The 12,122-nt window shown below is 45.0% G+C and overlaps 1 protein-coding gene across 3 annotated transcripts in view; it reads right to left on the reverse strand.

Annotated features, from left to right (window-relative positions):
- Positions 1-12,122, reverse strand: part of LOC115147266 (girdin-like) — a 28,961-nt gene that overhangs the window by 4,990 nt on the left and 11,849 nt on the right. For all 3 annotated transcript variants that reach the window (XM_029689412.1, XM_029689413.1, XM_029689411.1), the window contains 16 exons: positions 10,906-10,987; positions 10,198-10,356; positions 9,707-9,853; positions 9,258-9,402; positions 8,831-9,015; positions 8,152-8,653; positions 7,538-7,811; positions 7,189-7,315; positions 6,770-6,900; positions 6,377-6,518; positions 3,925-4,098; positions 3,450-3,611; positions 2,733-3,010; positions 2,233-2,376; positions 1,769-1,955; positions 884-1,029 (listed from right to left, as the gene is read on the reverse strand). In XM_029689412.1, the coding sequence (XP_029545272.1) occupies positions 884-1,029; positions 1,769-1,955; positions 2,233-2,376; positions 2,733-3,010; positions 3,450-3,611; positions 3,925-4,098; positions 6,377-6,518; positions 6,770-6,900; positions 7,189-7,315; positions 7,538-7,811; positions 8,152-8,653; positions 8,831-9,015; positions 9,258-9,402; positions 9,707-9,853; positions 10,198-10,356; positions 10,906-10,987 (2,985 nt within the window). The remainder of the gene's footprint in view (positions 1-883; positions 1,030-1,768; positions 1,956-2,232; positions 2,377-2,732; positions 3,011-3,449; positions 3,612-3,924; positions 4,099-6,376; positions 6,519-6,769; positions 6,901-7,188; positions 7,316-7,537; positions 7,812-8,151; positions 8,654-8,830; positions 9,016-9,257; positions 9,403-9,706; positions 9,854-10,197; positions 10,357-10,905; positions 10,988-12,122) is intronic.

The raw sequence follows: 12,122 nt of genomic DNA on the forward strand, positions 1-12,122 counted from the left end.
GAGGTAACATCAACAGAAGAGGTGTCGCTGCTGCAAAGATGGCCGGTGTGTTTACGTCTTAGAATTAACTCTGACTGAACTGTCTCAACCGCCACACTGTCGCACCCGGCACCTTTAAACACCATCAAACCCCAAGGTTGTATTTATTAGGTACCAAACGGAAGAAAATGGACTGAAACAGTGAGGGACTACATGTATCCGTCCAATAAAGGAACTCTCATTTCCGTTTTCCGTTGCAAAGCGTTTTCCGTTGCATGGAGCAATGAACACGACCCAGGTGAAAAGAATGTGAATGTTATATTTCCATACTTTCATATATATTACACATAGCTTAGTATGCCCCATATGTCCAGAAGATAAACTCAAAATGGGGGAGATTTATTCCATATAGGTCAATGTTGACACTAGCAGAGAGAGGATTTTTTTAGGTCAGTCAACTTTTTTTCTAAACTGGCACTACAGATGGCAGACTACATCAATAATCCATGCTCTGTCAAACTCAGATTCCCAGTGGTTTTGGTGCTCTAAATATGATGGGATGCACTGTGTTTTTGGTGCAACGGTGCTCTATAGCTAAATCAATGCCTTTTGTTTTGTGCTGCTCTGGAATGCCTTGTGTCCTATGTGAAGCCAATTGTTTTAGCATAATGTGAATACATTCCATAAGTCCATCATTATGAGAAGAACTATACTGTGGCTGTAGCTACTATTGTACAAAATAGGCTCTTATATACTGTAGATATACTGTACGGTGTCTGCTGCTGGTGGAAAATCTATTTTACTTGGTTCAATTAACTTCAATTCAGTCCATTAACTGCACGTTGGATTGCAAGGGGTTAAAGCTCTACGACTTGGCATTCAGCCAGATAGATGGGTCCCTTACATGTGCTGTCTCTGTTCTACGTGGAACAGGTCCTTGCTCTCCATGGTCTGTTCTAGCAGGGTGCGGTTCTGCAGCATCAGGGTCTGGATCTGGTCCAGCAGGTGACGGTTCTCCTCCTCCAGGTTCCCCTTCAACTGACTCAGCAGCTAGACACCATCGCACATATTATATGTTAATGACTTCTTTAATGATAGAATTACTACAACACATCAATCTGGCACCAAACTGCTTTGAGAGCAAATGCGGATGCGTATATCCTCACATAGTGTCTTTGTACAGTGCTTGGGGAATACAACATCCAATTACTTTGCCAGCAATGCTGTAACGACCCTGGGTTAATAAGGGTGGAGAATCGACTTTGCCACACGAGCATGCTTCTGTGGCACAGTCGATGGCGGGCTGGGCTTCGGGTCAGAAGGTGGAGGGTTCGAGCCGCACTCCCTGACTGTTTCATTACAATACGATCAACAACACCGTCATTACAACTGTACAGAATATTGGAATTTTGATCAAGTTTTGATTGATTAAAATGGATGCTTTTAGGTAAATATATTTTTAATTATAACAAAAATGAACCTGGATGGTGAACGTATTATTAGAAACTGGGTAGTTCGAGCCCTGAATTTTGATTGGCTGACAGCCGTGGTATATCAGACCACGGGTATGACAAAACTTTTATATTTACGAGTTTAATTACGTTTGTAACCAGTTTATAATAGCAATAAGACACCTTGGGGGTTTGTGGTATATGGTCAATATATCACGGATAAGGGCTGTATCCAGGCACTCCGCGTTGCGTCGTGCTTAAGAACAGCCCTTAACCATGGTATATTGGTCATTTATCACACCCCCTCGAGCCTTATTGCTTAAATATATCCTTCATACCTCACACTGGTTGGTGAGCTTGGTGTTGGTGATGTCTAGCTGTTGGTACTGCTCTCTGAGCTTGTTGAAGTCGGACTCTAGCTTGGTCTGCTCCAGCTTGGTGCTGTTCAGCAGGGTCTTCATGTTCTTATGGTCCGCCTGGAGCTCCTCCTGATCCTTCAACAGCTGACGGTACGTCTGGTTCAGCCTGGGGGCACATAGAAATATACACAGAAGAAACACTCTGACAAGGTAAAGCGAAAACATATTGATAAGAACAACAGTTAGACAAGCAAAGTTCTCTGAATGCCAGCAAGTTATACAAGCAATTTCTCTGAATTCTATGTAAAAGCTATCAGCCTGTAACTATCTTTATTGTGAGCTTATGTGTGTAGTGAGCTATGCTGTGTGTAGAGGGAATCTTTGTAATCTTTAGGAGATGCTGTGTGTGTGTGTGTGCGTGTTATGCTATGTGCGCCCCTCACCAGTCCTTCTCATCCCGGAGCTGTCGACACTCTGAGGCGGTGGTCCTGTGCTGCTCCTTCTCCACAGACATCTTGTCCTGCTCCTCTCTCAGAGCCTTCTCCAGACCCTCTAGTTTGGCCTTCTGCTGCAGCAGGGTTTTGTACCTACAGCAACACACCATCGTGGTTATTTAGAGAGCTTTCCCCTCGGTTTCTGTTTTTGTTGTTGTTGCATGGATGGGAAATGAGTGTCACAGCCATTGATGAGTGTCTTTGATAAAATATGAATGGGTAGAACCTATATACTATAGTTCTAAAATCCACATGATTTTTCAAGATCCATTTGACTTGGTGGCACAACAGATATCCTCATTGTTGCACGAGAACATAACATAGCTACACAAAAAATGTTTACTTTTATGTTGAGAGGTGGAATTTAGGCAACAATTAATCAAGCATTCAAATTGTATACCATGAACCATGACTTAGAATCAGAATGGTCTCTGGTCCCCCTCCTCTACCTGTCCTCCAGCGTTCTATGCTCCAGCTCCAGAGTGCGGTGGACGTTCTTCAGACAGCCGTGTTTTCCCATCAGGGCCTCGTAGTCCATGGCTTGTCTCTCGTGCAGCGCCGCCAGCCTCTCGTGGTCCCTCAGGAGCTGGTCGTACACGCCGCGTAGCTCCTCGCGCTCACGCATGGCCACCTCCTTATCACTCTCAGTGCTGGATTGTTGGCATTGGAGCTGAGCATTCTGGGCCAGGAGTGATGCACTTTGGGAGTTCAGAGTGGACTTCTCCACCTGTGGTTGGATAGGAGTGGAGATGATTATTATGTGTGAAAAGGTTGTAATTCAAAGGTATGAGTTTATACTGTATAAGATTAAATACTATTCATACCATGTATGAAAGGACTCTATAGGAAGTGGTTCACATTTAATAAATCACCTAAAGTTGCATTCAAACTGCTTCATGTAACACCAGCCTTACAGTATCAGGTTCCATTAGAATGGCATTATATGAGGCAACTTGAGTGGGGTCTGTCCTAGGTATAAAAACAAGATGAATCCAATGCAGAATGGATATCTGCACACAGATTTCACTTCAAAATAAAAGTACTCACTTCAAAATAAAAGTTCATATTTTGGAAGCACTTATCAGTGTGTGGGTAATTCTGTATTATGAGTATCTTATCAGTATACTAGGAGTATATTAGTATATCAGGAATGTTGCTCCTCTCACCTGCAGGTTAGCATTGTGTGTCTGGAGAGCCGTGTTGTTCTCCTGCAGGGAGGCGGTCTGTCTCTGCAGGGCTAGGATCTGAGCCTGCAGGCCATCTGACTGGGTCTCCAGCTGTCTGAGCTGGGCCTGCAGTGCCTGACGCTCTGCTTGCAGTGTGGCATTCTGCAGTAGGGGAGAAAAGGAGGGACAAGTCAATAATACATAGAAAAAATGTGAAGCTGGTGTTGATCCGTAGTAATAGAGTCTGGTTGAGATGGACAACATTTGTATTAACGTGGCAATGTACTGTAATGAAATAATGAAGCATCTGCTAAATGACTAAAATGTAAAGTAGGTTTGATTTCTATCATCCCATAGTCATTATTTGGAGGACTTTAAACAAAGTCAGATGCATTTCAGAAAATATAAACATTTAAATAAGAGCGTCAAATTTAGTCCTTAGTCACAACATGATGACACAAAGTTCTCCACTCACATTCCTCTCCACCTCGATGAGGCGGTCCTTGACCCTCAGCAGCTCCCTGGTGGCCTCCTGGCTCTCCCACTGCCATTCGCTTACCGCCCTGTCCCTCTCCCTTTGAGGGGTGGGGCTACGGGCCGCATGCTCCTCCTCCTCCCTCTGCAGCAGGGCTTCGTAGTTCAGACGCACCTGTAGGGGGTCAAGATCAAAGGTCAGTTATTGCTACTAGAGGTCGACCGATTCATCGGAATGGCCAATTAATTAGGGCCGATTTCAAGTTTTCATAACAATCGGTAATCGCCATTTTTTGAACACCGATTGTGGCCGATTACATTGCACTCCACGAGGAGCCTGCATGGCAGGCTGACTACCTGTTACACGAGTGCAGCAAGAAGCCAAGGTAAGTTGCTAGCTAACATTAAACTTATCTTTAAAAAACAATCAATCTTAACATAATCACTAGTTAAATACACATGGTTAATGATATTACTAGTTTATCTAGCTTGTCCTGTGTTGCATATAATTGATGCGGTGCCTGTTAATTTCTCATCGAATCACAGCCTACTTCGCCAAACGGGTGATTTAACAAGCTCATTCGCAAAAAAAGCACTGTCGTTGCACCAATGTGTACCTAACCATAAACATCAATGCCTTTCTTTAAAATCAATACACAAGTATATATTTTTAAACCTGCATATTTAGTTAATATTGCCTGCTAACAGGAATTTCTTTTAACTAGAGAAATTGTGTCACTACTCTTGCGTTCCGTGCAAGCAGAGTCAGGGTATATGCAGCAGTTTGGGCTGCCTGGCTCGTTGCGAACTGTGTGAAGACCATTTATTCCTAACAAAGACCGTAATTAATTTGGCAGAATTGTACATAATTATGACATAACAATGAAGGTTGTGCAATGTAACAGCAATATTTAGACTTAGGGATGCCACCCGTTAGATAAAATACAGAACGGTTCCGTATTTCACTGAAAGAATAAACGTTTTGTTTTAAAAATTACATTTTCTGGATTTGACCATATTAATGACCTAAGGCTCGTATTTCTGTGTGTTATTATGTTAGAATTAAGTCTATGATTTGATATTTGATAGAGCAGTCTGACTGAGCAGTGGTAGGCAGCAGCAGGCTCGTAAGCATTCATTCAAACAGCACTTTCGTGCGTTTCCCAGCAGCTCTTCGCTGTGCTTCAAGCATTGAGCTGTTTATGACTTCAAGCCTATCAACTCCCGAGATTAGGCTGGTGTAACCGATGTGAAATGGCTAACTAGTTAGCGGGGTGCGCCCTAATAGTGTTTCAATCGGTGACGTCACTCGCTCTGAGACCTTGAAGTAGTTGTTCCCCTTGCTCTACAAGGGCCGCGGCTTTTGTGGAGCGATGGGTAACGATGCTTTGAGGGTGGCTGTTGTTGATGTGTTCCTGGTTCGAGTCCAGGTAGGGGCGAGGAGAGGGTCGGAAGCTATATAGTTACACTGGCAATACTAAAGTGCCTATAATAACATCCAATAGTCAAAGGTATATGAAATACAAATGGTATAGAGAGAAATAGTCCTATAATTCCTATAATAACTTCAACCTAAAACTTCTTGAAGACTCATGTTAAAAGGAACCTCCAGCTTTCTCATGTTCTCATGTTCTGAGCAAGGAACTTAAACGTTAGCTTTTTAACATGGCACATATTGCACTTTTACTTTCTTCTCCAACACTTTGATTTTGCATTATTTAAACCAAATTGAACATGTTTCATTATTTATTTGAGGCTAAATTGATTATATTGTGTAAAGGGTGCGTACTGGCGGCAGAGAAGTCAGGCGCAGGAGAGCAAAAACTGTGTTCCAACGGAGCAGTTTAATAATAAAAACCACCGTAAAATAGAACAAACAATCAATGGGTAACAAAACCCGTCACACACCAGCATACGTGCACAAGCACTTACAATAAACAATTCCGGACAAGGACATGGGGGGAACAGAGGGTTAAATACACAACATGTAATGATGGAATTGAAACCAGGGTTGTGGGAAGACAAGACAAAACAAATGGAAAATGAAAAGTAGATCGATGATGGCTTGAAGACCGGCGACTCCGACCGCTGAACGCCGCCCGAACAAGGAGAGGCATCGACTTCGGCGGAAGTCGTGACATATTGATGTATTATACTAAGCTAAAATAAAAGTGTTCATTCAGTATTGCTGTAATTGTCATTATTACAAATAAATAAATATATTTTTTTTAAATTGGCCAATTAATCGGTATCGGCTTTTTTTGGGGGTCCCCCAATAATCGGTATCTGTATCGAAAAATCATAATCGGTCGACCTCTAATTGCTACTGAGCGAGGCCATTTTTCAACTTCAGACTTCAATATGCTTTGACAAAGAATTCCAATGTAAAAGTGAATGAATGTAGAAAAGGTATAGTTTCCCTTTGAAACTGAGGAACTTTAAGCCAGACTCACAGTCTTGAGCTCTTGACGTAGCTGCTGGTTGAGGGTGGAGGACTCCTGCAGCCGAGCCTCAACGGCAGCCATCTTGTCTTCTTTGATCTGCAGGGATCTCTTCAGAGACGACTCCAGCTCAGACTCCAACATCTTGAACCTACTGGGGTGAAGGAAATAAAATAAAGGGGGTTTTAGAACAATATATGGGGGAGGGAAAAGTAGACATATTTTTCTGTATTTTGTCACTGATTGCAATTGATTTCCTTGAAAAGTAACTCACCAATCTATTGTTATGTGTATAACACAGTCATTCACAAACTTAATTGAAGATTTGTGTAACTATCACCTAACCTGGTTTATGGGGGGTAGACTAAATCAGTTGCATGAAACTCGCTGTGTCCAGTGTTTTACCTGTTGTCTGGAGTTTCCTCGTCACTCTGTGGAGACGTGTCCTGGTTGCGGACTCTCATCTCCAGCTCGTGGGCCAGCCTCTCCAGCTCATTCTCCCTCTGCTGGGTCTTCAGCTTGTCACTCACCAACTCCTACAGAGGAACGACGGTCAGGAATATCCACTTTTTGTATCATCACATATTTCAGTTCAGTGCTCCTGCAGCCATGTAAAGCTCTTGTGACCAATGACCTATTTATCAGAGAGCTGTTAAATCAAAAACAATTGATATATATTCATGACATGTGATGTAAATCTCCACGACTTCAAGCTCGCTTAACTTTATCTTTCCATAAGGAAACTTACAAATCTGTCATGTCAGGCACACTGAAATACATGAATATCACACATAAGAAGCTAATGCTGATCTGAGTAGCTTCACCTCTCTCAGGGTGACCAGAGCCCTCTGGTTGATCGCTCCCTGCTTGGCCAGCTCTCTGTTATCCCTCTCCAGCCCCTTGACCCTCTCCTCCACCTCCTTCAGTCTCTCCACCTCCTTCCCCATCCCCCTGTTATAATATAATATAAATATAAACCATTTAGCAGATGCTTTATCCAAAGCAACTTACAGTAGTGAGGGCATACATTTTTGTATGTTGTATTGTATATGAGTAGATACATTTGTATACGAGTGCATACCTTTTTATACATGTGATCCCAGCGGGAATCGAACCCACAACCCTGACGTTGCCAGCACCACGATCATACCATGGTGACCATTAGCATCATACCTGTTCTCTCTCTCCAGACTAGCCACCCTCAGGTTGCTCCCGTCCAGGGTAGAGTCCTGGATCTCTGCCTGTTGCCTCAGCCTGCGGTTCTCCTTCTCCAGCCTCCTCTTGTCTCTCTCCAGGCCTGAAGCCTCCTGCTCCAGGGTCTGCTTCTCCTGCTCCAGCTGCTCCATGCGCCGCGAGGAGATCCTCAGCTCCTCCAGCCCAGCCTGCAGGATCTGGTTCTCAGCCTCCAGCTCATGGACCTCAGCCTCCAGCCGCTGGAGCTTCCGGCCTAGGGGTGAGTGGATGCATGGATGGAGGGGTGGGGTGGATGGATGGACGGACGGAAAGTTGGATGGATAGGTGGTTGGATGGATGGATTGATAGGTCGGGGGCGTGGGTGGATAAAAAATAAATAATAATAATTATGAATGAATATAGGCTACTTCATTAATCACCAATCATCAATTATTAGGTTAGCAGGCATACAGAGCACAAAAATCAACAAGCATATGGATCCCTGAACAAAGAAAGCACATCACATTGCCCATTCAATGCCCCTGTATCTAACGCAACAGAGCCAAACGCTACAAAGAGACAGCAGTGCCACAACATTCTCACAGAAGACCAACCTGTGTTGTCCAGGGCAGCCTGAAGCCGCTGGTTCTCTGTGTCCAGGGCTCTACACTTAGCTTCCAGACGCTCTGTGTGCTTAGTGGATGAAGAGGAAGCCCTCGTCTGCAGCCCTGTGCTACTGTTCTCCCGACGTGGACTCTTGTTCTTAGAGCAGGGTGAGGTATCACGTGTCAGAGACACTGAAGCGCCTGGTTGAAGGAGATTGCGGGTGTTGTCTTTAGCTACTGCTTCCAGGTCAGCCATGGGGTCACTCAGATCGCAAGACTCTCTGTCTTCGAGTTGGCCTTTCTCTTGCTTCTGAAGGTCCATCTTCTCCTTGAGGGTCTCGCTCTCTCTCTCCAGTCGGTCAATCTCTCCCTCTAGGTCAACCGACACGCCGTTGCACTTTGGGTCCCTGTGATGTGATGTGTCAATGTCACAATCCTCTTTGATGACCAATTCAGACTGCTCCCAGGAGGTGTTGTCTAAACTGCCAAGGTACTCTCTAACCACCTCAGCCTAATAAACAAGGAAACACAACCAACATTTTCACATGGAAATAGCACCGTTCACTGCTACAGTTCAAACGAGTCGCCGGGAATCCGAATGTGTGGGTTGATGGTTGGACGTGTGCTCCCTGAGCAGCTGTGTGTGGCTATTGTGTTCATGTTTGTGTCGTGGTCCCTGGCTAGTTACCGTGTTTGTGGGTCGCTGGCCATCCCTCCGCGTGTGCTCACGGTTATGGTTGTGCTGCGGTCCCAGCCTGAGGTCAGCAGCTCTCAGTTCCTCTATGGTCCTGAGCAGGCTTTGGTTCTCTCTCTCTAGCCCCAGCAGACGACTCCTGGTCCCCTCAACCACCTCCTCACCCAGAGACTTCTGACCTGAACACAACCATCAGACCGAAAGGATGACAGGAATATGAACTAGCTGTTACATAACCTCCACTATGAACAGACAGGTGAGATAATGACTGAATGAATGATCTTATTGAAGTTATTCTTTTTGTGCCATATAGAATAGTCCATAACGTTAGAATGATATTTCACAAGTCACTTCTCTTCCCATAAGTACCACTGCTCCCACAGGGCAGATGAAGTGGGTAGAGTAGACTTGTCAGCCTTACCCTGTGGGTTGTCGGGGCTCCTGGAGAGCTGCTCCAGCTCCCATCCCAGGTGCTGTGACTCCTCCATGCTCCTCCTCTGGGCCAGCTCCAGGGCCAGGTTCTCCTCCTGCAGCTCCTCCATGCGCCTCCTGTCCACCTCCTTCTCCTGGGAAGGGCCGAGAGAGAGGACGAGGGTGAGATGACGTTGTTATTGTAAAGATATTCAACTTCCTATTTCTCTATCTGATCTTCGTTGGAAGTATGACCTTTTGACCATGGCACACACACGTCCACAACATAACCCAAGCATGTATGATCCTCTTTGTCCATCAACCTGTTCCATCGTATGTATCTTCCAACACACATCCTCCCCTGCACTAAGACCAGTCCCTTTCCTATCCTTCCCTTAACCTTTAACCTGTTTCCCCCCAATGTTCATATTGACCACCGTTTACATACATGTAATCTACCTGTTCCATGACGTGGACCCTGGCGTTGAGCAGCAGACTGTGTTTCTCTAGCTGGTGTAGTTTATCAGAGCGGGCCCTCCACCCCTCCAGCTGCTGCTGCAGTACAGCCTTAGTCTCCAGCAACACGGAGTTATCCTCCTTCAGCTCCTACAAGACACGACACAAATCAACGCTGTTACAAACAAAGAAACTCCTGTCGGGTACATGATAACAACAGATTTATACCAATTGTTAAATGATGAAATACATGAAGTATTGTTTGAGATCTAGCTAAGTTTTCGCAAAGTGCGATAACAGTAATTTGTAAAACCTTCACAATTGATTTGAAATATTAGTAGCTGCGGTGCTTTGCATTCTGAAACGTTCTGATATAAATTTAACAGTGGACAAAATTCACATTTTAAGGTAAAAAAGCATTTTTTTTTCTCAATGTGGCTGTTTATCATGCTATATTCTGAGTATTGAACGTGTTTCTCCGAACGGTACCGTACCTCCACTTTGGCCTTGTAGAACTCCATGTTGTGTAGTTTCTCGCGGTACCGTCCCACCTCGCTCTCCAGCTTGTCAGCCCTGATGGCCCTCTCTCTCAGGGCATCCAGCTCGTCACGGTACGTCCGGGCTGAACGGGCCTCCGCTAGCAACACAGAGTTCTGATACGGACACCGACACGGGAAAGGGTTTTAGCATACACGGGACACCGTCGTGAGGTAAATATACGGCAAAAGTTCTCTCAAGTGGGGAAAGGAAAATGCTGGGAAGTAGCTCCTGTCTTATAATAAATCTACAGTTTAAACAAAACTATCTACACTGTATTTATCTTTTGAAGATTAAAGTCTTTGAATTTCATTGAATGTATGAGAGGTTTCCCTGACCATGTTACCCAGTTGATGTAAAACCATGTTTTAGGCAGGAAAACAGATTTAGGGAACTCAGGAGACCAAGCTGCACCTTTTGTACTGTTGTAGAAAACAGTGTTGAGGTTTAGCCACTGTCACTAGCTAAGCACTAAGGCTTTATCTAAACTAAAGCATAGTGTACATTCATCTGAATAATCTCTGATAGAAGTAAGGATACTGCGTGTCATGTTACTGAGGGTTAGAGAGGAGGTCCGTGGGTGTGTGTGTGTGTGTATGTGTGTGTGTGTGTGTGTGTGTGTGTGTGTGTGTGTGTGTGTTTGTGCGTGCGTCACTTCTCTCTACCTCTTGTTGAATCCTCTTGAACTCAGCCTCCATGTTCTCCAGCTCCTGTCTGCAGTCCAGTACCTGCTCACTCTTCTCCTCTCTGAGCGGGATGGAGGGATGGGGGGAGGGAGGGAGAGAAAGAGATGGAGAGGGATGGTGTAAGTATGCAGAGCTTTTCTTAATGTTGCCGCAACAAATGCATTCACGGCACACGCACAGTCCTGACCTCTACCCCCCCATCCACTCAGACAGATACAGTAGGTCAAGTCATACAGCCATTATATACAGCTCTCGGAGAAGACATTTTACATGTTCAACTGAATATTATATAAGAGAACCCTTTGAAGAACCCCTTTTGGTTCCAGGTAGAGCCCTTTTGGGTTCCATGTAGAACCCTTTTGGGACCCTTTTTTTCTAAGAGTGCAGATATGGGATGCCTGGCTCCTGCTTGCTTGGCCACATTCTACCACACACTGCAGCACCCAGGCCATCGCTTCCTCCACCCCCAGTTTCTCTGGGAAGTAGCACCACTCTGACCAGAACTACGGCATCCCATGCATGACTCTTTTTTAGAATCTCTCGTACATGTTTTCTCACAAACCTATCACTTTGTTGACATCAAGAGTGCACTTAAACCTAAAGCTATTACATTTCTAGGGACAGAACAGATCGTGTTGGGTTGCATTATGAGGACACTGTACTGCTGTACTGTACGCCCGGGGGCTAGAGTCAGCATATCCCAGTTAGACAATGAAAGCGATAAAAGAGAGAAGAGGAGGAGAGATGGAGGGCTGAATCAGGTCTGGGCGGTGGCAGGGAGGAAGAGGGCCAAAGTGGGACAATGGCAATGCAATGCCCTGGAGGTTCATGCCAAGGCAGGCCAGGGAGAGAATCTGGGCCAAGCTATCCCCAGACACCTTCTCCTGTATCCATTCAGGATGACTTTCTCTCTCTCTCTCTCTCTCTCTCTCTCTCTCTCTCTCTCTCTCTCTCTCTCTCTCTCTTTCTTTTTCACTCTCACTCGCTCTCTCACTCTCTTTCTCGCTCTCTCACACTCACTCTCTTTCTCTCTCTCTTTTTCTCTCACTCACTCACTCTCTTTCGCTCTCTCTCTCACTCACTCGCTTTCTCTCTCTCTCTCACTCTCTCTCTTCACTGTTGACCGTTTGCCTTGTCTCACAGCTCAACTGTTTAACCTCCAAACATATGTGGAGACAACCTGAGAAAAAAAAGCA

The sequence above is a fragment of the Salmo trutta genome, chromosome 14, assembly GCF_901001165.1.
Source record: "Salmo trutta chromosome 14, fSalTru1.1, whole genome shotgun sequence".
NCBI classification, from domain to species: domain Eukaryota; kingdom Metazoa; phylum Chordata; class Actinopteri; order Salmoniformes; family Salmonidae; genus Salmo; species Salmo trutta.